At 43.1% G+C, this 25223-nt stretch overlaps 3 protein-coding genes across 3 annotated transcripts; all 3 read right to left on the bottom strand.

Moving 5' to 3' along the window:
• Nucleotides 1-12852: 12852 nt before the first annotated feature.
• Nucleotides 12853-14589, bottom strand: LOC136422486 (tumor necrosis factor-inducible gene 6 protein-like). The gene is made up of 4 exons (XM_066410256.1): nucleotides 14579-14589; nucleotides 13941-14104; nucleotides 13353-13517; nucleotides 12853-12908 (listed from the first exon to the last, which is right to left on the bottom strand). The coding sequence occupies exons 1-4, from the start codon at nucleotides 14587-14589 to the stop codon at nucleotides 12853-12855; spliced, it is 396 nt and encodes a 131-aa protein (XP_066266353.1).
• A 693-nt stretch (nucleotides 14590-15282) lies between these two features.
• On the bottom strand, nucleotides 15283-17002 carry LOC136423429 (procollagen C-endopeptidase enhancer 1-like). Its single transcript, XM_066411570.1, has 4 exons — nucleotides 16888-17002; nucleotides 16240-16379; nucleotides 15732-15822; nucleotides 15283-15493 (listed from the first exon to the last, which is right to left on the bottom strand). Exons 1-4 carry the CDS (start codon nucleotides 16931-16933, stop codon nucleotides 15297-15299), a joined length of 474 nt encoding a protein of 157 aa, XP_066267667.1. The 5' UTR covers nucleotides 16934-17002; the 3' UTR covers nucleotides 15283-15296.
• A 1825-nt stretch (nucleotides 17003-18827) lies between these two features.
• Nucleotides 18828-24584, bottom strand: LOC136423240 (CUB domain-containing protein 2-like). Its single transcript, XM_066411346.1, has 7 exons — nucleotides 24480-24584; nucleotides 23522-23664; nucleotides 22539-22629; nucleotides 21893-22082; nucleotides 21257-21417; nucleotides 19343-19516; nucleotides 18828-18984 (listed from the first exon to the last, which is right to left on the bottom strand). The coding sequence occupies exons 1-7, from the start codon at nucleotides 24523-24525 to the stop codon at nucleotides 18944-18946; spliced, it is 846 nt and encodes a 281-aa protein (XP_066267443.1). The 5' UTR covers nucleotides 24526-24584; the 3' UTR covers nucleotides 18828-18943.
• Between the last annotated feature and the right edge of the window lie 639 nt (nucleotides 24585-25223).

The following is a 25223-nucleotide window of genomic DNA, read 5'->3' as shown; positions in this document are numbered from 1 at the left end:
GTAGATACTAGCTGAATTATTCTAAAGCATTTCACTTAGTCCAGAGAAGTTGCAGTACGTTTTGCACGTATTTTTGCAACAGTTTTTAGAAATTACTTTTTGATAACATCTAACAAATATAGATGCTAAATGTAGATAGAATGATGAATATGTACTATGATAATTCTATCATTCTATCTACATTTAGCATCTATATTTGTTAGATATTTTCAAAAATAAATATCTTTCGACATCAAAGAAATATATGCTATTAATAGTAAATCATCGCTTAGTTGTAAGACGTGAACCATTCATAGAAGGCACTGGACCACACAACGTGGCGTTTTGTCAGTTTAATGTGTCTATAGGCTCAGCTTAGGAGGTCCGAATGATAACATGCCAGAGGAGTTAGTCCGCTATAGAAGTTACAGTTTGCGACCTCTAGATATTGGACCCTCTCTCCGTACCCGACTCCCTATGCATACTATTCACTCTATTTAGCCAATTTCTACGATTTTTCCAGCCATCCACGGGGCCTGGTAGAGGCTATAAAGATGGTACCTGTATTTTATGCACCAGTCTACATCAACACCCAAGGGGGATATGGACTCCAAATGGTAGGTGCTCATATCCAACCCTTGTATTTACTTTTTTAAGTGCCCAGCCTATACAAGATGCTCCCGATATGTCAAGTGTCATATTTACTTTGAAGATGTCCCGGATGAAGGGAAGGTGACAATCAGCTAATTTGCATAAAAGATGCCCCGGATGAAAACTGTCGCGAGGTAAACAAGATGGCGTGTCTATTTATTCGACATTTCTTCATTTACGGTGTCAATTTGTCGATCCCAATTCAATCTTTCCGCACGCCATGGCTGGGTTACTTCTGTACTTATAACGGTAGCGAATCAACACGCTTTTGTTGTCTGATAGGCACTGTTTTAGAGTCATTATAACGGAATTATCTGGTCAATTGGACTGCAATCATATAACAACAAGTTAATTCAGAAAGGTTTTTATACAAGAGTCTTCTTTACGAATTGTAAGTTGTATTTTAGCTTTATGGATTTATAAAAGGGAAAGATTACACTAGTTTGAAGGAAATACTTTGGGCGATGATGACTTTGGGAGAGACGGGTTTCTTTAAAGATGTTTGAAAAAAGTGAAAAGGGGGTGTGTCGTTGACATCACATCGACGGTGGTATAGTTTTTACGATATTCAAAATTAACCTGTTTGGGAGGCTTGTGGAAATGCAATGTCATATCTAGTCTAAAGTACAATTTTTAAACAAGATGCAAAGATGGAACAAAATTGATTAGGTGGTACATTGGAGAGGCTACTTTGAACAAAAGCTGAATACGCTCAGCAGATATCCCAGATTAATAGAAAGGGGAAGTTAACACCTTATTTGGTAAACCTGCCCTCCTTCAGGTACTACATGTCACCTTATTGAGCTGGAAGGAGGGATGTTGACAGGGGAGACGTCTTAAGATTCTGAACAAGGAGGTCATCTTAAAAAGAATGGAGGCGTGTGTTTACTTTTCGTCTTAGATGCCCACCAGGGAACCAACGTCTTAAAGTGCCCTCAGAACTCTCTTGCGGAGGGATCGTTTTTTGTTTGATTAATCCGAGTAGATTAGAGGGAACCAAGATGGCACAGATTTTCTAGTCTCTGCTATACTCCGGTGGATGCTGAAAACTGGCAATAGACCAGCTAGGTTGCAAAATGCGTTTATGACCGGCTAACTCTTCTGACGTATCTGTTTGGCGGGTTTCTACTGTTTTTCCAGGAGCCTATGGATTCTGGTAGAGGGCTTTCCAAATTTCTTGAAATCGAATGGTTCAAGAATGAAAATAACTAGTCTACACTAAACACTATGACACGGTGAAATAGTATTGGGAAACAACTAAAATCAGTTTTAAACGCATTAAGACTATAGAAAGGTTTCTATCTTGGAAAATGAAGAGTGTGTTATACAAGTACAAGAAGAAGATTTCATTAGACAGATGATACCTCCATGTTTCTCCACATTTGACGGAAGTAGACAAAGATAAAAACAAACACATAAACACAGACATCTGGTCACCAAGGTGTAGTTTCCTTAGAGCGTCCGGAAAAGGCGTGTTTTCTTTTTCAGGTTCAGTGAAGAACCACTAAGTAGAAATACCTACTTCACCGCGTCAAGGACATGGACAACTACCGCCGCCCTCTTCAAAGCGAGCACGGTTTGCGCAAAATCATAAAGGATAATTGTGCGTCAAGAATCGAGAGTTTTTTGGCACTCAATATGTGGTTCAAGAGAAAATCTTGCTAGAAACAGCAACTTCCGATTTCGTAATCTAAATTGTAATCTCTTTTACGGAAGCGGAACTGTAGTTTTCCGGTTAGAATTACCTACAAAACGGGGTTTGACTACAAAAAATACATTTTCAACGCCACAATGGCAAGTAGGATAAAGTGCTCAGACTCTAACAAGGAAAATAGCGAAGAGGGTAGCTTAAGAAAAACTGGGTCGGACCCAACCTCTTAGAGACCCTAGCAGGGGCTTCAACCGTCTTTAACGTTCTTAAGGTTGTCGGCAGGTGCACAGAAGACACATATTTACCTAAAGACTTTGCCGAAGACCAGTAGCCCTAAGATGGAATAAGACGCCTTGTATAGGGCGCTGTGTGTAAGAATCGGACAATGATATATGTGTAGAACAGCTTCTAAAGACAACTAATGGTAGCTAACATGCCCCCTGCGGTGGTCACGCCGGATAAACGTCGTCAATAAAACCTGTTCAGCAATTAAACATTTAAAGAAACGAAGGTGACAAGCAGGTAAGAGGGTCACCTGGGCCACCAGGTGAGAACAAAGTGTTGAAGCATGCAGGTACAGGAGGTAAACAACAACTCGGAGACGTTCTTGACACCTGTTTAAGAGAGACGCGCACACACACGTACCTGTTATAGTGACGTCTACCTTCCCGCCGACGGCTCGCGTCTGATCGATGACGAAGCTCGTGCTGCGGTTGACGGGAACCTTTTGCAGACCGGGCCCAGACGCAGTCACCCTACTGGCTTGGGAACTTGTGATGGTGGCTTCTGTAATTCAAGACAGCGGAGCGTTCACTCATGTCAACCCTAGAACAGGCCGGCTTTGTTCCAAGTGAATACTGGCGGCTTAGCCCGACAACGGCGGTACACATGCCAGGGGAGGACCCGGAATGTTGGAGTCTACTTTATCTCCACCTTTCAGGGCTGCTCTAGCATGTCCAGGGCATGTAAACAGGCCGCAGAATAGACAGACTACATGTGTACCTTAACTAGAACACGCCGCCTTCTTGTGTACCGCCGCGACTTTGACGCCTGCACCCGAGTTAAGCCTGGCAAAAGAGGAGTTCTCCTCAGAACAAAGCGCTTTTGGGGTTTTTCAAAGCAATGCATAGAGGAGAATAGATGGAACGAGGCGGTATATTGGTCACAATCCGGTGCTTGTCAGTGCGCCATGCGATCCCTCGCAGTCTACCATAGCGTTTCGGTGATTGAGATGTTTGAAGCGACGGACCGAAACCTTCCCGCAAATGGCAAGGGGGGAAATATGCCGAGAAAAGGGGGAGGGGCACAAACAATACACCTGTACCAAAAAATGAATATCTACACATTTCGTTTGACTTTGGAGTTACGTTTCATATATCCATATCAGTACTATAAAGAAAATGAAATGGAAAAATAGAAATTGCAAAGACAGTGTCAAGCTGTCAACGTTTTTGGACAAACATTAAGGTTTCATCGTATATTAAACTTTGATAATATTATATATTTCGACAGCATAAACATAGCTTTTATTCACACAAGTGTCATTCTAAAATCGTACCAGCCAATAGTTTGATTTCTCTCAACGTATTTTTGCCATGATAATAATGGTTTCGAAATGAAAAGCAGTGGAATTTTGGAATATCTATCTTATAATAGTATAATTTGGGAGCCCCATAAGCCCAGAGGTGTCAATACGTGTCACCAATGTCTAAATTATCTATTGTTATCGATGGCATCCATGATTGATTGTGATCGATTACGTGAGCTGAATTTTTTGGCACCGTTTAGATGAAAGACATCACAAGGCTCTTGACCCCTATGACCTCTGCAAAGCTCACCTGGTATTCAGTTGTTTTGACACCTGCATTATCTTACCTGCCGTGCAGGTAAATAAGGTGTTAAACATTGTCTATCAGTGCACATCACGAGAAGAATTTAAACACCGTCGCTTATCTATTCTTTGATGTTTAGTATTTGCATGGACTTTAACACCAAGCTGATGAAAATAGCTAAGAGTGGTGCCTACATAATCGCTGTAAATTTGTCTTGATTTTCTTGTCGCTAAAATTACGATTTCTGTCCTCGATTAATGAAAGCAGTATTGTATCTCTCCCTTATCTATTCTACGGTTCTTTGGCGCGCGGTATTTCCACAGACTTTTAACACCCAGTAGGTGAAAATAACTAAAGCGGTACCTTCACAACTGCTGTAAATTTGTCTTAATTTTACTGTCGCTAAAATTACGTTATGATTATTGTCGTAGCTCTCAACTTCGCGATAACAAAAGAAACCCTGACAGAGGAGAAGTGGCGTGAAGAATTGCAGAACTGTGAAATGTAACGGTCTATTTAGCACCGCGCCGGGGGAACCAATTGGAGTAATTATCTTTCAATCGTATCAGGGTACTTAGAGGATGAAAAAAGGTATACCATTCAAGAAGGTGTACGAGTGTATCATACTGCAGTTCTTGATTTGTTAACGGTAACTTAATTTTAGCTATTTTAACGGTCACTAGTCTCAAATTTCATCATTGCAAATATTTGATTAATTACATTTGAGACAGTGATGTTTGTTCCCACTGTTATAATCAAATGCAGTGAACTACTCATTTTCTCCCCAACCGCTAAAATTGCCAACCGCAATATTGAAAGTAGTACAAATTATGACATTTTGACGTCTTTGATTAATTGTCAAATCTAGTAACAAAATAACAATGGAAGCTAGTAATGAATATTTCATACAAACGGTTGAAACGCGACACCTTCCATAGATACCGAAGGCTCAGTTGATAGGGTAATAGATCATTTAATTACAGGTGGAAAGGAGCTCGGGGAGCTTAACAGATGAATTTCCCAGACAATCCCACGTTATGAATATATCACGTGCTTTATGATTTTTAAAAAAATCACTTTGAGTGAATGTATGTTTGTGTGCATGTATGTGTGTGTGTGTGTGTGTGTCTCTGTGTGTGCGTGTGCGTGTGTGTGTGTGTGTACATGTATACATTCGTGTTTGTATGTATATGTGTGTGCCCGTGTATGTCTGTGCATGTATCTTGTGTGTTGTTCCATCATGGGTTTTGCTTTCATTTTCACAACCCGCAACCCTCACCTCACCCCATACAATCCCTCCCACTCTGTGAACTATTTCAACAAACCAGGTGACCTTTTCTCAAGGTATTAAACCCACATTTCAGAAAAACATACAAGCACAGGGGATATATCATTACAGGTGTCTATCTCGCTGTCTCTCTCTCTCTCTCTCTCTCTCTCTCTCTCTCTCTCTCTCTTTCTTTCTCTCTGCCTCTCTCTCTCTCTCTATCTTTCATGTTGCTTTCATTTTCATAATCCTAAACCCTTCTCCCCATCCCCATGTGATACATGTGATCTATTTCGCCCCGCCCCATACAATCCCTCCCATCTTGTGGACTAGTTCAACAAACCAAGTGACCTTTCTCTAAGGTATTAAGCCTACAGTTCAGAAAAAACATCGTTCTCAACGAGTACAGGGGATATAACCTTACAGGTGTCTGTCTGCCTGCATGTCTGTCTGTCTCTCTTTCTCTCTCTCCGTGTTTCTCTCTTTAGCTGTACCTCTCTCACACTTTCTCTCTTTCTCTCTATTCCGCTCCGACCCTATGAGCTATTTCAACAAACCGGTTGACCTTTTTCTAAAGTATTAAGCCCACAGTTCAGAAAAACATCGTTCTCAGCGACTACAGTGGATATACTCTTACAGGTGCGGTCCTGGGAACCTGAGCGGAGTGGGAACGCTTCACGACGCACTGTTTAGATTGGCGTCAAGCCCGCCTCTTTGTACGCAATACCCGGAACGGGAGAGGGGCGATCAGGCCGACTAGGCTTCTTTTCTGGGGCAGAAAATGGTAGAAAGTGCCCTGTACTTGGTCTGCATGTACGTATGTGTGTGTGTGTGTGTGTGTGTGTGTGTGTGTGTGTGTGTGTGTGTGTGTGTATGTGTGTGTGTGTGTGTGTGTGTGTATGTGTGTGTGTGTGTATGTGTGTGTGTGTGTGTGTGTGTGTGTGTGTGTGTGTGCATGTGTGTGTGTGTGTGTGTGTGTGTATGTGTGTGTGTGTGTGTGTGTGTGTGTGTGTGTGTACATGCGTTTCACTCTCCACCAACAGAAGGTTGCCGACAGAAAACGGGGCATATGAAAAGGTCACAATCTTCCCCATCAGCCTCTGCTTGGAGAGTACGTACCTTCAATTCCATTCTTAATTCAATTCTTTATTCAAATATTAACCTTGCAGGCATACAAACGTTAGCCTCGACAACAGAGACTTAACACACACACACACACACAAACAGACACACACACGCACACACACGCACACACTCAAACACACACACACACACTCAAACACACACACACACACACACACACACACTCAAACACACACACACACACACAGGTGCACCTAGACGCTATAGTCTAGTTCAACTCAGACGGCCTCCGTTTAAGGACGGCAGAACAATCGATGAGAACGACACGCAATCTCCTCCCGCTTAACGAGAAATTGACAAGCACCCCGGGGTAATGAAATTGGGGGGGATCTAATTGCCAAGCACAATGCCACGTAAAACGTGTTATAAGGTTCACATAGCAAATTCAGTTAGAATTTTAACACAATGGGGAAGAAATATCTGAGATGGTAGGAAGGACAAAGAGCAAACAACTGTATATTGTCTTTAGATTTAGCCAATTCTTTCAAAATTATAACAGAAAGGAGAAGAAATATCTGGGTTGGTAAGAAGGACAAAGAACAAAAAAACGTAGATTGTTTTTCAATTTACCATCTTTGTATGTTTGTGTATTAACTTAATGATGTTCGGCAAACAGCAAGATGGCTGTGTGTTTTTGTAAGCTTTATTAAATCGAGAAAGGCGTTCTGGGCCGTTCCATCTATCTAACAGGGGTGATTAAGAGTCTTTTTTTTAATTCCAAGAGCTTACAGAGAATTTTGAGGAGAAAGTGCACATCGAAACGTGCATAATCGGTCTAATGCATTCAGTTTTATTTTTGTTCCCCACCAGTGATATTCAAAATGACAAAATACGGAAAGTGGGAAAACATGTCATGCGATAGCCACGAGTTTTGGTTGCCAACTTGGTAAATGATACTAGACTACGTTTCTTGAATACAGGAATAAAATACTTGTCGGCTGTGATATTGTTTTGTAACTTCAATTCTTATTACAGCGTTTATGGTCTCTATTTTGAACATTTAGGCATCTTATTTCTTTTACCTATTTTGTAATTTTTCGTGCTCTCGCGTTACATTTGGGGTTTGCAGAGGATGTCATCCATAACATTTACTTGCTGCGGCCTAAACGTACGATTTCCCTAGCCCCCATAGTTGGCTTCCCCATTTTCTTCTATTTTCATCTTGTATCTGATAACCAAACAGTTGATTGACGTGGCCCTCAGGTGATTAGCATTGTTGTGCGTAGGCAGGTATATACAACACAGGTGTGCAACTCTATACCTATGGGCTACCTGTACAGGTACAGGACAGGTAAACAAACTTACATGTGTGAACACGGGACGTAAATATATAACACGATTGTCAGAGGGGAACTCTAGCTGCGGTATGGACAAAAGCCTCTCTGTGTCGCTGTGTCTAAATGGTTAGGACTGTGTTTTCTTTGCTTTTATGTCCACAAAATCCTACATCACGCTATTTGTAAGATTGTGCCCCCTTTTCGCCCTAATCTCCAAGCAGATCTACACCGGGCTGGAAAATCGTATATGCTAGCCAGTGAAGGTCCAGTCAGCCAGAGAGAGTCCAGCCAGCCCGGTACCCTCTCTGGCTGACTGGACCTTCTCTGGCTAGCATATACCATTTTCGCGCCCGGTGTAGATCTGCTTGGAGATTATTTTCGCCCTGCTTTCGTCTTCATTTTGTCCTCTTTTTATCAATTTAAGAGTAGCCGACATACCTAAAATCTATTTCGATATCTAACCGTGAGTCACTGCATTGACTTCCTAGACACTAAGGACTATTGAAAGCTAAAGCAGTCACCCTCAGTTGAAGTGAAGCATAGCGCTTTTTCAAGTAGCCTCTTAGTATTTCAGTGCGGCTTTAATACAAGAGATTACTATTAGTAGCACATATTTGTGAAGATATTGTCCAGCCATATAGCACCTTCACAAGTAAGTCGGATTCTTTAAATATATGTAGTGTACTCCATACATGATGTCTTATGCAGATAATTGAATGTGAGTGGATAAAAATAGTCTAGACTTAGACTTGTCAAAACACGTTTGTTCCTATTGACCGACGTAAACGGTTTTCACGTGCAGCAAATCCAGGGGATTGCCTCTTGTCGTGGCTGTAACCTACCCTATAGATAGCAACCGACGGGATATTAATTATTGAGCGTCGGCGTTTGAAAGGATGAAACGAACGATTTAAAAGGTTGTTTCCAGACGGAGCCCCCCCCCCCCTCACGCACAGTGTGTAGACTATGATACTATGCAATTGTAGAAGGTGTAGAACTGGTTTCTGACTCATTGGGTTCGTGTTAACTACTTGGTTGACGCCCTTTCTTGTCTTTACTTAACCCTAAAAATGTCCCAACAACAACAACAACAAAACATAACTCACCTTGCATTCTCTAAGAACCCACGTCCTCCTTTACACGACTTCGGGAACGCAGGTGAAATTTACTCCTTGTCCTTTCGCTGAGGTCAAAAGACCATCTGTGCAGGTGTTCCCGCCTGCGATTGTTCTGCGGCAAACATTGACTCTCCTCGAAAACGTGACCCCTCTCTGCAGCCGGCAGTACCTCCAAGTTTGGCCGGCCCTCCACACAACGGTGTGATAGTTTATTGCGACGTCCCGCGTGCTTAAACTCCAACTACGCTCCACGCGAACGTGATGTTACCTGGTTGACTTGGAAAACCCGGCGTCCAGTCCCCGCTACGGTTCTAAAATAAAAACCTTCGTGTGTAGGTACATGTAAATCCAGGGGCGCCTTGAAATAACGAACAACCGTATGCTGCTATTGTCCAGTGTATTCCGCTCACATATGTTACGAGCTCCCGTGCGCTGACCAGGTATACAATGAGAGACTTAAGACAACACTACGCCTGTGTGGTGCTCACCTGTGTTACCTGTGTGGGCACGAGGGGGGCTTAGCATGCCGTGACTCCGCCCCAAGGGGTCAAAGGGCAGCGCATCATCCGAGGACGACACGCTTGGCTAGAAACGTTTCCCTGCTTAAGGGCTCACCTGTACGGAAGGGCGTTGGCGTGAGACCCGATCTCAGCGCCTAAAGACACCAAGGCCGCATATTTAGGCCCAGGGAAGTGGCACGGGCTTAAGTCCCTGTAGCATACGACCTACTATTCATTATTTTCTTTGTCGTACAGTATTTTTGTGGATTTGAACGTTGTCTGGTCGCGTTCGCGTTCGCGTGAGATATGTATCATTAGAATTTATCTACAACAGTCGTTGAAAGGACGGACGATGTTGGACCACAGCAAAGCACAGAAATAACTAAACTGTAGGCCGCACATTTAGAACATAGGCTTAAGCCTCCTTTCCACTAGACGGCGATCTCTGAGCGACCGTACAGAGACCGTCATAATGGATTTGAGATATTGAAATATGATGCAAGATGTAAAAGTATGATTCCAAGGACAACAATATGCACAAAACGCAACAAAGTTCGCTCTTTATGTATGAAATTTATTGAGCGAACTGAAAATATCTAGTCGCTCAGCGGTCGCTTAGAGGTTGCAGCCTCTAGTAAAGGGATGTTAAGCTCCTGTCACAGACAACCTATGGTTTATCTTTTTTTTTAAATCTTACAGGATTTGGTCGATTTGAAAGTTGTGCAGTCGTGTTCACTTTAGATATGCATTGCACGACTTCATGTCGTAAGAGTGCTAGAATTAATCTACAGCAGTCGTAGAAAGGACGTACAATAAGGGAACGTCTGTAGGACCTTCGTGGGTTTAAAGTTGCAGGAAGATCGTAGGCATCAGATGACCCTCAATTTAACAAACCATAGATTTATTGTATCACAATCGTAGAACGTCGTAGGACATCACAAGACGAAAAAGTTACGAAATGGCCCAAACCAAATAGAATTCAAAGACACAAAGGTTATGTTTAGCACTGAAATAGGTCAAGGGCTAAACCTTGCATGGTCACGTGGTGCTCTGTGATTGTTGTTTTTCGGTGTTTTTAAGGCCTGTGTTTGGAAATGATGGGGTTTTGTTGTTCTAGACACATACACTTAGCGGCGGTTTGTTTAAGCTCCCGGGTAAAACTAACCAGCGATACGACTGGTTGCCTTTCCGGTACAAAACACAGCTCTTTTCCAGGTTAACACACTCTAGTAACACGGCAGAAATATCTACAGCTTTTCAGATAATCTGAAAGGTCAAATAATAACGTTAAACGTATCTTGACATAATCTAACCATGGATCGCTGCAAATCCACTTTAAAATGCTAACAAAAGGCTTCTTGTCCATCACATTATTTCAAAGTTTTTCCTTCTTATTTTGGAACTAATTCATTAGGAGATATCAAATCTAAAATAATATTTTTTTTTTAGTTTCTGTTCAACGAATCGCAATTACACAGGTAATGTACAAATGTATAAGCATTAACCTAGCGATTTACTGCAGAAGTGCAACCGGCTCCCCTAGACGGAATAAACGTTTTTATTAAGTTAAGATCTCGTTCATCAATTAGGCTATTGCATCGAGTTTAATGAGAAAATACGCACCACCTTCTATGACCTTTCATCTACGAAAGGACACGATATTCATGGAATCTATAACTGGACTTCATCCAGTATCCGCAAGAGGCCATCTCGCACCGCTAGCGCTGACTGCCTTGTTTTGGGCAAGAAAGCGTACACGTCCGACCTATCGCTTGGGTGCCATCACTTTCCTTACTAGTCCTGTCAGCAATAAACAAGCTTTCATCTTGAATACTTTTTATATCAGGTGGGATAAAGGAAAGGGAATGTATGATCGATCGACTCAAACACGCGCTTGTTGGGCCCAATTATTTCTAGACCGTACTCTTTTAGCGCTGTTCATACAAGGATTCGTGACTCCGTGTTCTATGAGGCATGAGGTTGATCCTGATTAAGCCATTTGCGTGCATACCAGGGTTTGTCAAATCCACCTCAGCCCAATGCTTATGGAATACTGTCCAAAACAAGCTATCTGCCACCAAAAAATCAAGACCATAGCACGTCCAGGTCAAAAGATACAAAAATTAAAGTTCTGCTGCAGTACCAAGGTCACATACCAGGGGGCCCAAAATCGACCTTGAACTTTGGCATCACAACACCTGCCCACATACCAAATATCATCATAATCCATCAAGAGGTTGTTGAGTTATGCTGACTACAGTAGTCCGGAAACACAAACAGACAAACAGACAGACAAACAGACAGACAAACAGACAGCCAAACAAACAGACACACCCAAAACAATATCTCCATTTTTCATGGAAATAAAACTCGGATCAACTCTTTCAATGCAGTTTAGCCAGAAACCACAAGATGGCGCTTGTCTCTCGGATTGGCTTTGCGAACGAAGATTCGAGGGTGTTGCCACGTCTAATAGAGGCTCGCTGGTGGCGTATATTTGTTAGTAACATAAAGATAATTAGGGAACATGAACATCATGTGGAAGTGGAACCCATTGTAGAGAGATAATACCATATGAGGAACTTCGTTGTGATGTCTACTACCTTTTCTCAGAGCTTTGCAGGTAATCTTTGAGAAGATATTTGTGTATACAAAAGTATCTATGTTTAAGGCGGCAAGGTACTCTTGTGGTTTTGGGTCTTGACTTGTAATCTGATGCGTTACGCCTAAAGGTGGTTTACCGCTTATACGAAATAAGCAAATAAATGAATTGGAGCTTGAAGGCCATTGACTGTACAAAGGATCATTTTGGACGATCCTTACGTGAGAATCTAGCCACCTGTGTGGAAGTCCCTTGCATGACACACGATAACGCCCCTTCCTAATACGTCACCGTTACCATAGTAACTATCTTAGGCTATTTATGCTTCAACTGTTGGCATTTGGTAAACTTTTTGCCTCTGATACTACTATCGCACTCTGGCAAAAAGACATATGCCAAAGTCTTTTAATTCATCTTCTGTGTGTGTGCGTGATATCAACGGTGCAACGTTAGAGCCTTCGTGTGAAAAGCTCTATCAAATCTATCACCCCCATTTACGCGTGGAAACCATTGCACTTTTGTTGTTGGAAATTTTTCCACTCAGTTTCTTCGTAAAGTCTGTACATAACATATTACATACAGCATGTCCTAGCTATAGAATAAAGAGAACGAAGACAAGGTATGATGTTTTTCATCTGCGTTTAAGTTTGCTTGGCAAACTATTCGAGACCAGATAGCTGAATGAAGTGAACGCTCGGCACAGCCCTCGGTACAAAGAACTCAATTACAATAGCATGTGTGGCGTAGCGTTTATTATGGCTTCATAATCAAATAGAATATCTATTTGTTTGTTCCAACTGCTTCAGCGTTTGTACGTTGTTGACGGTTGTTTCTAGATGAGGAAGCTGTCTTCACTCAAGTCTTCCCCGCTGCCTTCTCCGCTGCCCTCTGTGTAAACATGATGATATGTTAAAAGTATGTTATCTATTCATAAGTAGAATATCAAACACCCTTATCATAATCATAAAACGTATTTTAGAATCCGACTGCCACTACAGAAACTACATTTATTTAGTCTATTTGTATGTTTGTCAATTTTATGTTTCTATCGGTCAATGCACCTGAAAAAAGTGAATACCCTGATGTACATATGTATCCCATTGGGCTAAGAACATGTAACAAAAAGGAGAGATTAAGAGTACATATACACAATTTTTGTTTACAAACCACATAATACTACAACATTGCGTTAATCATTTGTTATATGAAGACTAAAATACTGAAAGATTCGTTTTTCCGAGAACGTTCGGCTTTGTCTGCCAGTTTCGAAAGGGAAGAAAAGGGGAGGGCTTAGGATAAGTGAAATATACACGTGAGACGTGGGAAACAGACCAGGTTTCGTGGTGGTTTCTGGCTTCATGGTGGTAGTGGGCGGCCCATCAATCATGTACTCAAACCTGAAGCCCTGCTCCTCCACGCTGGAGTCGGACTGGAACTTGATCCTGACTTGCTCGATGGTGGTCAGACGGGGCGGCATGTCAGAACCACAATACGTGCCTGGAACATAAGGAGCGTAAGCATACGGGGGCGTGTTCACGTATATACGGATGATATTCGGTATAAAAAGGTAAAGGTAAAGGTAGTCCCATAGCCTTTTTGAGGTCATAGGTTGTTATCCACTGTTGTCTAGGGCACAGTATTGGGAGGTGGGGCCCAACCCTCTCTTTCCACAGCCTTTTACCTCCCCAACTGAAGTCGGGTGCCCATTTCTACACCTGGGCGGAGTGAGGAAAGTTGTATAAAGTGTCTTTTCAAAGAGCAAAACATCAGTGGCACGTCAGACGATTCGACTATTAGATGTTTCTAATGTTTCGTTTGTTCAAAATGTTACAAACAACGAAAAGTCTCAACCTAATGTAAAGAATCCAACAATCTTAAGGATTTTTTTGAACTTAAAGCTGTAACATATTGTTTGCCCACCAATCTTTGTGCGTCCGGCGTAGATCTCGACAAAGTCGTACGGGCAGCCGGAGAAGAAGCCGCCATCTTCCAGCGCGAAGTCAGTGAAAGTCAGGGTGATGGGATAGCCCTCACCGTGGATGGTCCAGGTGCAGTCCGCGTCGCTCTGGTAGCCGGCAGGGAAGCTGTACAGAAACAGTCAGAATCTGCATGAAGACCCTGTAGCACATTCGAAAGCTTCCCACGAAGCTGTACAGAAATAGTCAGCATCTGCATAAGGCTATGACCACATCTGTTATTGTATGTTCTGTATAACTGCGCTACACACCAGTTTCGCAAAAATGAGAGAGAGAGAGTCAGAGAGAGAAGAGAGAGGTAGAGAACAGAGTGACAGACCGAGACCGACAGAGAGAGACTGAGAGAGACAGAGAGAGAGAGAGAGAGAGAGAGAGAGAGAGAGACAGACAGAGACAGAGACAGAGACAGAGACAGAGACAGACAGACAGACAGACAGACAGACAGTCAGGGAAGCTGTACAGAAATAGTCAAAATCTGCATAAAGACCCCGTCGCACATTCAGAACTTTCCCCACGACTTTGCTTACTACCTCTCTCCAACCAAGGTAGGTGCTAGGTTGGAATGGTACCGTTGGAATCAGCCTGGACGCCATCCTATTCTAGCTACAGTTAGCTCCTCTGATCATATCTGAGAAGAAATATGAGAGAGACCGTCAGAGAGACAAAGAGAATGTGAGAGAGAGAGAGAGAGAGAGAGGGGGGAGAGAGAGAGCCGGACAGACAGCCAGACAGATAGACAGAGAGCGAGACACAGAGAGAGAGAGAGAGAGAGAGAGAGAGAGAGATACAAAGAGAGAGACAGAGGGAGAGACAGAGAGAAAGACAGAGACAGGGAGAGACAGAGAGAAAGACAGAGAAAGAGAGAGGGAGAGAGAGAGAGGGAGAGACACAGAGAGAGACAGTGAGGGAGACAAGGAGACACAGAGAGAGAGACACACAGAAACAGACAGACGGACAGACCGACAGACAGACAGACAGAGACAGAGGAAGAGAGACAGAGAGACCGAGACCGACAGAGAGAGAGAGAGAGAGAGACAGAGACAAGGAGAGGCAGACCGAAACCGACACAGAGAGACAGAGACAGACAGAGAGAATGAAGCAGAAGCTTACCCCGGTGAAGTGACCACGCCATAGTTGCCCTCCAGGTGAGACCCACAGGGACCGCCGCCCGCCAGCTCGTGCTGCACGGCGTAAGAGAAGTAAGAGAGAGAGAGAGATAGAGAGGCAGAGAGAGAGAGGCAGACCGAAACCGACACAGAGAGAGGCAGAGACAGACAGACAGAGAGAATGAAACAGAAGCTTACCCCGGTGAAGTGACCACGCCATAGTTGCCCTCCAGATGAGACCCACAGGGACCGCCGCCGGCCAGCTCGTGCTGCACGGCGTAGGCGAAGTGGAATCCCGTGGAGTTGATCAGCTCGTCGGTGACGAAGCGGATGTGGACGTCATCACCCCTAGTCGTGATGGCGGTGGGCATGTCCGTTCCACAGTAGCGGCCTGTTTAGGAGTCATTCAGAATATGGCATAACGACAACTGATACCTTATTTCTGAATTCCTTGTTTCTATAAGTTTATTTCCAACTTCTACTCGATGCTGCAGTCTTCCTACCACTTTTGACACCATGGAACTTCGTTGTTTGGTTCCTTGTTGTTTTGTTTCATATGCTCGAGGAAATTAGCTTCAACGGATACCATAGACTGATAAATTTACGTAGTGTACTTCAAAACAACTCACCCCTAGAACGGTCACCCACGATGATTTCGACATAATCATAGTTGCATTGGCTAAAGAAGAGGAAAGTGTCTGGCTCCTCGATGGAAAAGTCCTGAAAATGATAGACAAAGAGACAAAATAAGTGGGTTATATTTCTATGTCCGCAAAAGCAATAAATGGCCGGTGCATTGGCTTAGTGGGTAGAGCGTTCGCCTTAACGAACGGGTAGGTCGCGAGGTCGATCCCCGGCCGGGTCATACCAAAGACTAGAAAAGTAACAAGTGTCTATCATATACATCTAACTAATTTTCTACATACATTACTGGGGGGGTGACTTCTTCCTTGGAGGCAGTGGCTGATGAAAAGTCCCGCGTTTTTTATAATTAGTGGGTTTTGTGATGTTAGTAGAAATGTGTGTTTTTTTAGGTCTTCTAGATGTTGGAAGCTCGGGAATATCATTTTAATTTGTTTCGAAAAGCTTACAACATTAATTATAGAATAAAAGATAAATATCGTTCTGTTGCCTCACCTTGAACTCTACCGTCACACCGCCGCCGCGTGCCGGGATGGTCCACATGCAGTCCAGGAAGGCGGGGTACGCGTTCGGGTAGTTCGGGGAGTACACGTCACCGCTGGGCTGGACCAGATTCCCGCCACATTGTGTCTGGCCTGGAGGAAAGATAAATGAAGCATGAAGCAAGCTCCTTCTTTTCTTCTTCTTCATTAATGCCCCAAACCTCCTTATGTTGAGGGCTCAGGCACGGGTAAGGGTAAGGGACTAAGGGTTCAGGTGGTAAAGGTGCTACAGTTGGCTTGTGGTTGGCTGGTGGCTTTGGCTCCTCAGTAGACAGAGGCGCCATTCCCTGACCGCCATTCTGCTGGGTGACGGCTAGTCATCTCATCATCATTCATTGTGCATATAAAAGGTGAAAGTGATCTATAAGCAGTTAAGCTCAACAAAGAGCTACCCTTCCACTGGTCGACGTAATGGCGTCTTGGTTTAACACCGTGAATAACAGAACATCATGTCTTCTTGCAAAAGTATCGAAGAATGTTTTTCTTATGAACAAATTTTCAAAAACTCTGCTCCGGCTAACATTCAGATGACACGACATATCTTAAAGTAGTTATTTTATAACGAAAAGACATCAATAGAAAATAACAAATATCAACAAACCGTTGGCAAAAGCCACGAAGCACAGGATTCCGAGAACGTACAGCATCTTGTTAGTATCACAGCGTCCAGTCGTCAGAACTCAAGGCCAATTGCGCGCGGTACTTATATAGGCACCGTGTTTGACTACAAGGTTAATTATATCGCATTCATTTACCCAAATACGTCCGTTGACGTCCTTCGACAATCCGGCGGAAACACTTCTAGTGTCACGTAATATCTAAATATTGCATCATAGCTTGAAGGTTCATCTGACCTGGTGTATTTGCCAATGCGTTATCTGCATCAGTATAGCCGATATAACCGTCCTTCGGCGGATCCGGAACAAACCACCTCATGCTAAGGTCCCAATCGGAAGAAGGGGCCCCGTCGGGTAATGTCGTTCACGGGCTTTCTTATTACTTATCATATATAAAATAGGCAAATGTATAAAAGATTGTTTTGTTATTAGAAAAAACAATGATACTCAAAATTAGCCCTTCTTGAATAATGTAAAACCTAAGATAGTCATTTTGTTGTAGTGAATAGTTTTATTCCATACTTACGTCTTGTTCTATGTTGTTGCCATACTTTGTACCTGCTACAATAGTCGCGCAATACAGTTCTTCTTATTTTGGCACTGTCGGGCATGACCACTAGGTGGTCCCGTGGGACACCCTGCGGTTGCCGGGATATTTTGGGCCCAGCCGGGTCCCCGAATCATTTTTACTCGGACTTAAGATCAACGCGGGACCCGGTAACAAATCAATGCCGTGTGCTAATCGTGCGAGCACCAGGAGGTATCCCCTGGTATCCGGCAGTCTACCGGAACAAATTCTGTGGCTTCCGGGCCTGTCCGGAATGGAGGGTCTACGCCGAGAGCAGACCAGCCTGGCGAGCCCTATGCACGTCTGTAGCCGCCATGCATCAGACACTGATGCCTGCGAATGATTGATACTTCCGGGCCTGTCCCGGCCTACACGCACTACGGGCACCGGCGCAGTTGTGACCTAAGTATTAACAGGCACTCAGCGCGGCAGCAGCTTGTTATCGATGTACCGGCAGACGACAGCGGCAGGGGTTGATTGACCTGAATGTGCTTGTCCTTTTGGTGACACTTAACGGATCAATACATTTTAGCCTTCACGGTTAACCTTCTCAATGCTGCTTAACCCTGTAATCAATACAATTTTGGTGCCAAAATGCTACTTCAGCAGAGATAGGGCTATAGTAAAGGCAATATGGTGCTACAATACTACATTTTCGGATTATATTCATCAATGATGATATAACGTATTTTAAGACGAACACGGTGCTCAATCTTCGGGACTGTATACAATTTCAAGGTATTATATTATCTACTTATATAGCTATAGCTTTCCAAAAGTACTATTTCTTGAGCATATGTGCCGGGTGCCGAAGCGTTGGTCGCCATTGTTATGAATTTCTCGGTGATTATGTGTAATGCATTTTCCCAATGGATCTCATGAGGCTACAGACATGCATATATAGTAGGAAATTGAGAGCAGTAAATGTGATGACCTATTCTTGGTACCTTTGACCTAACGTCATGTCAGTGTTCCTAATGTGCCTAGCATGTGGAACGTAGCCTGTGGCTGTGGGGGAGATATTTTGACCTCCAATTTGACCTCCACCTCCTGTCAGTCTGTAGTTACATCATTTTCACTTCCTACTATTCTGCTGTATTGAAATTACCACACATGCAAACACACAAACAGGCACGCCGAAAGTAAATCCTCCGCACAAGAACTTAATGATATTGACAACCATTCTTAGCTACAAGGTTACGGTTGATGATTATGAAGGACTGCTTTGCTGTGTACATGTAAGATTGCTATCTATAGAAATATTGTTAGTTGAAATGAAAACAAAAAGGAAAAGACACGTTTTGACATTCAACTGCATTTATTTTTGCTCAAGGTGTAAAGTAAAAACTCAACACAGTCCTTGATACAATGATATATTTCGTAGCCATGCAAATTTTAATACTGGGCAGCCATGGACATTGTTGATTCGTCATGATCGGTTGTTTGGCCAATAGACAGGCTACTAGTATTCTTTAGAAGATGAACTCGTCACCGCTGCCTTCTCCACTCCCCTCTGTGGAAAACATAAACAAGAAATTAATAAATCACAAAATTGGCATGAAAGTTCATTTGTGTTAGTGGTTGTAATAGCACAGAGTCAAAACTTTTTTCCAATACAACAGAAAGAAGCATACTATCTCGTTATGAGGCCATCTACATCAGGACACACTAACCGTCACTCATTTGAGACGGCGGACGGTATAAACTTCTTATGACCAATTGCTGACGTCAAGACTGATGTCACGCGTTTTTAAGGTCATGCCATATTGTTTTTTTGTTCATTTGAATTCTGAGGAAGACTGCAGTAGAACTGCGAAAAATTCGACGCACTATTTGTTTGTGTTGGAACAAATTTGTAATAAGAAACAAACCTGGTTTCATGGTGGTTTTCTCTGGCTCCGGTTTTTCGGTAGAACCTGGCGGAACTGCCACGCGGTAGTGGAACATGAATCCTCGGCGCTGAAGACTGCTGTCCGTGACCATCTTGATCCTGACATCCTTGGTGGTGGTGAGAGTCGGCGGGGTATCAGTCCCGCAGTACGTGCCTAGAATAAGAAACCCAAGAAGATTAGATTGTATTCCGTAGCGGTTTTACCGTTTTTCCGTAGTCACTTGTTCCACTTGTCACCATTGTTAAATTACAATGTCTGCACACTTTTTCTATTCATTGTTTCATGTTGCCCTCTGGCAAGAACTATCATCATCATCGTAAGAAACAATGTAAACAGTGTAACTCTTTTTCTGGGTAATTGGTTCGTAGTCCACTAGAATATATAAAGAGAGGAGTTGAACCCAGGTACATGGTGCAGTCAAGAAACTTATCCTATATCACAATTTCTAAAGATAACCAACCAGTTTTTCTAACTTAGGTGAGTTCGCTTCTATCTGAATAAAATATAACGGGGGCCGCCCGAACCTCGCACGTGCCCGAACATCGCACGGATTTTTTACTGATCTTATTTTGCATAAGTACGCCGTGTTTGTGTCCAATGACTATGCTGATAAGGAAGGTAAATAACCCAAGTTCATGCACATAATTGTCATTTACATTCAAAACATATGTGTACATATTCATTTCTTGTTTTGTCGAAAAGTAGTATTTTGACAATAATGATGGCAACGCTGAGTAGAGGGTCACTGCGTAGCTAGACGGCCCGGCACCTAAATATACGACCTGTGCCAAGCAGATACATAAGTCACACAGCTATCATACACATAAGAAAAATAATTTCATAAAACACTAAAAATTTGGGTCTTTAAGTGTTTGTTGAGAAGAAAACCGACCAAAGAAAAACAACGTAAACATTGCTGTCGTCTGACGACGTTGTTTTCCCGCCATTTTTTTGGACCGCGATGGTGGCGGGACGATTCAACGCACAGCTTTCTTACGCTCTAACATGTGATTGGTACCGTCTATGAAAAGGAAACTGAATACAGAGATGGCGAAGATGTTTCCCAATAAGTAGACGGAGTATTGTTGATGTAAGCGGTGTCGTTTTTTCGTAATGATTTCGTAAGTCGGGCCGCATTCAATACGTACGTCGGGCCGCGTAGTAGCCTATTTCCCGTGGGAACATGAGCTGGGATGCGCTAGATATAGCCCTTCTCACATGACGTTAGAAGTGCACACAGTCAAAATTTTCCGGTCAAAAGAAAGCTAGAATATAGCAGACTTCAAGCCTTATTTACATTTCCCTAACTTCATCACCAACTTCCGAAGAGAGCAAAATTACCAAAGCGTACTAAGTTAGGCACACTATCTGGCGTAGCACTAAATCAGAAGGTACATTCGTGAAAATGTCTCACAGCGTCTTCCGCATGTAACGCGGAGCATGAAGGGCCCATGAACAGTATGAATACATTTCTTGTCCAAGTATGGTCTTTAGATGAATGTGTTCAAAATTCATTCATTAAAACCTGACCACTCTCTGGCAACCAGCAATGGAGCGCCGTGAGTTCCAGCGCGTAAAAAAACGTCCGATGGTTGGGCACCCCCCGTTAGCTCCCGAGGTCTATGATCTGTCCTTATCACTGCGTTAGCGCTGGCTAGTCGTCACCAACCAATCACATCGCTGCCTACGACCAAGAGGTAACGTGATTGGTTGGTAGCTTTCCCTCTAACAACAGGAGGGATTTGATTGGATGACAGCTGGCCAGCGCTAACGCGACGAGAAGGACGGATCACAGACCAGTACACCAGGGTCGTTGCTTGCAAGGAGTGGACCTGGTATAAGAAGTGCATGGATAACACGGAAAATAAGGTAAATGACAGCTTCTTTCCTCACCGAACTTCTCCCGACCGGTGAAGATCGAAACAGAGTCGTAGCAGCCCGAGTAGTAGCCGCCATTTTCCAGCTCGAAGTCGGTGAAAGTCAGGGTGATGGGGTAGCCGCCACCGTGGATGGTCCATGTGCAGTCCATGAAGCTTTGGTAGCCGTCAGGATAGCTGTACAGAAGAAGTAATAATCTGCATATAGCTATGTGTTTGCAGAATTGTGAGAGTACAAAGGGACGACATTCTTCAGCTACACAAAATATTTCGTCCAGCCTATCAGTTCGGAAATCTGACCGTATCATTTCTTTACATTTCAATGGTTAGTGGTGGAATGAGGAGAAGAGACTGCCACGCATCAGTGAGAGCTAAACTTTGCAGCGAAGGAGAAAGGGAGAAATAGAAAGAAGGAAAAGAGAGCGGGCCAGACAGACAGAGAGCGATAGATAGAGATGGAAAGAGAGAGCGACAGACAGGCAGACAGACAGGGACCGAAAGGGAGAGAGAGAGAGAGAGAGAGAGAGAGAGAGAGAGAGAGAGAGAGAGAGAGAGAGAGAGGGGGGGGAGAGGGAGAGAGACACACAGACATAGACACAGAGAGACCGAGGGACAGAGGGGCAGGGAAAGACTGACCGAAACAGAAGCTTACCCCGGTGAAATGACCACGCCATAGTTGTCCTCCATGTGATATCCGCAAGGGCCATCCCCGGTCAGCTCATGCTGCACGGCGTACGAGAAGCGGAACCCGGGTCCGCTGATGAGTTGGTCCGTCACGAAGCGGATGTGGACGTCCTTGGAAGCGGTGATGGCGGGGGGCATGTCCGTTCCACAGAAACGGCCTTATGATTGACAAACATTAGATAATAGATCAACTGGGGTAGGTTGAAAACTTGTCAAATCTAGAATACTAGATTCGGTGTCCCGAGAACTCCCTGACACACTCCCACCAGTACGAAATCGGACACCACGTAACTTGGTCATCTGCCATCGACCTGCGAGCCGGGATGCCAGACCGTGCTAACGAGGTATAGAATGACAGGCGGGCGGACGGATTGCAGAAATTCCTGTGCAATTCTGGGAATTCTTCTAAAACGGGCGTAACATAGACTATTAAGCTCGCTCCTAAAGCTTCGCTAAAAATATACGGGATACTCATAAAATCAAGTAGGGAAGTGTGCTGTGGGTGATGGTCTCTTTAGTGCACCTGTGGACGGCTTTGCACGCAAGCTATAGAGCGCATTCACCCTGTTTCTTCCACTTTCGGCAATTTAAGTACGACAATGCAGGCTGCTCACCTTTAGACCTGTCTCCAACGAAGATCTCTACATAGTCGAAGTTGCACCGGGCATAGAAGAGGAAGCTCTCCGGCGCCTCGATGCTGAAATTCTGAGGATTAGAAATAACAAAACAATGAGCATCTACCAGGGACATATCTTTTGAGATATATAACTTTATTGCACAAGGGACAAAGTATGTCATCTACTGGTACTTATTATAACCACAGTTTTATAGGGCTAGTCTACCTATAATAAGAGTGTCTAGTATGGGATCATGAGCTTTTACAATCATTGGAAGAATTCTTTGATGTATTTTCCTATGTATACAATGCAGGGGTTGTTAATATGTACTTGCTTAATATTTGCTATTTGATATGTAACGTAACATTACCAGTTTACGTCCGATTTATTCAAAACGTATTTATCTTAAAACCGCGCGGACAGAGCCAAATTTCAAACCCATGGGCAGAAATATCAGCTCTTCTAAAAAGAAAATGCATGGTCTGTAACTTTTTCTCCGCCTGTTCAACGCCGTGCGAGCATGTATTTATACTGAGGTATATGATGAAGAATTGTGCTAGGGTAACCCATTATCGTCCACTTCTGGATCTTTTCGCTTCTAGCGCTATACTTGAAGAACATAGACCAGAAAAAAATGCACAGTAACTGTCCAAAGTAGTCTACAGACAAACGATAGTAAAATCACTATGTCTGTCCGGCTACTTGCTTAACGCGATGGAAAAAAACAATGTTTATCTGCAAATTTTCCCCACATGCGCGGCACGTGGCGTTCACGTGGTAAACGCATGGCCATTATGTTTTGCTGTGCAAAAATGAAAGAGATGGCTAAGGATCATACTTATGATGTTCTTTATTGCTCATGAGAACAGGCTTTGGCATAATACACCGCGACATGTGGACATGAGCCAGACCGGACGTAAATAGGTTCTGCACGTAAATAGGTCATGTTATGTAACAGGGGCCTAAAGCATCAACTTTACCTTGAACGCAACCGTCACGCTGCCGCCGCGGGCAGGAATGGTCCACATGCAGTCCAGGTTCGCATCGTACTCGTCAGGGTAGTTCGGAGAGAACACGTCACCGCTGCTTCCAACAAGATTGCCCCCGCAACGTTGTTGTTGTCCTTTAAAATAAAGGATAGATTCAAGCGTTAAACAGAACTCTTTGTTGACACAACTAAAGTACAGCGACTTTCGCGAGCTCTTCTACAACTATACATGCAAATAAACAAGCAGAAACAAATGAATTAACCTACTTACAAGTGCATGAAATGTATGACGATAAGATAGATGAATTAAGTGTATGATTAAATCAACATGTTGAGTCTGGCGTATCACTTAAACTTCTATGTTCTAAAGTTCTTTGATACATTTACCTATTTGTACACAGTAAGGTTTGTCTCCTTCTAAAAATGTTTCTGTCTGTTGATTTTCTAGTCATTAAATACGATTGTTCTTATTATAGAGAATGTAAACTCGGAGCAGTCACAAGACAGACCTAATTCTGGATGTTTCAGTTCAGGCTTGAAAATGAATAGATGATTTTATTTCATTAGCATGAAAGTTCATCAGTGTTGGTATATTCCATGATAAAGTTTGAGACTTTACTTAAATTCGAGGTGAGCTACATTTGCTTGTGTTGAAGAAAAGAATTAAACTTTATCATGATTTCATTTCATATTTTCCCATATTGCTAGTAGACTTTGAAGGATGGGGTGACCTTGGGAAGATATCTATAGGCAGCCTGACCTCTTGAGCAGCTGACCAGTTTCCCACAGTTGAATAGATGCCTACCAAACATCCTTGGCGTAATAATAACTTTATATTTCAACTTTTGCCCAAATACTATTCCAGCTTTGTCCCAAAATCTAATCAATTCTTTACTAAACTACATAAAAATAATTACCCATTCAACGTATGATAAATTTAGAAAACTTACCGTTGGCAACGGCCGCAAGGCACACGACTGCGAGAAGAGCGAACATGTTGTCAGGACGTCAGCGTTCACTGCTTTGAAATCATTACTTTGTGATATTTATGTAAGATCCACGTTTGGTTACCAGGGTGATTATCATTTTTCAAGGTATTTGTTGACGCCATTTGGTATAAATAGATTCCGGCGGAAGCAACGCTGTTTATCCAGCTCACTATTGCAACCGGATCAGCAAAATTAAGCCAAACGTGCGACAACAGCAGCGTCTGTACAAGCACCTGGCCTTGCTGTGTAGGTTTGGCTAGCTCACCATTGCAACCGGATCATCAAAATTTGCTGAATGATAATCAAAATGATTCGACAGCATCAAAGATATGTACAAGCACATAGCCTTGCTGTGTGGTTTGTCGAGTTTAGAAAGGTCAAATGATGATGATCACCTTCGATAAACCATCTCTGACTAATTATACAGCCTCCTACATTTACAATCACCAAGAAGAGAGAGGAAGCCGAAAGCACCAGAGTATACTACGCTTTTTTTAAGCAGAAATGAAAATGTATATGCTTGTTAACATGTGACCTGTGCTAAGCGCATTGCGGCAAAATGTAGGGTTCCGTTAATTCATTCATTGCACATTCATACCCTATCGGGTTAAGTACAAGCATACGGATACAATGTAGTAGTAAAGAACACATATGGACAGCACTTCGAATACTAATCTAAAACACGGGTTCTAAGACTACATTTAG

This window comes from Branchiostoma lanceolatum, chromosome 17 (assembly GCF_035083965.1).
Source record: "Branchiostoma lanceolatum isolate klBraLanc5 chromosome 17, klBraLanc5.hap2, whole genome shotgun sequence".
Classification (NCBI taxonomy): domain Eukaryota; kingdom Metazoa; phylum Chordata; class Leptocardii; order Amphioxiformes; family Branchiostomatidae; genus Branchiostoma; species Branchiostoma lanceolatum.
This window is presented reverse-complemented; position numbering and strand designations above follow the sequence as displayed.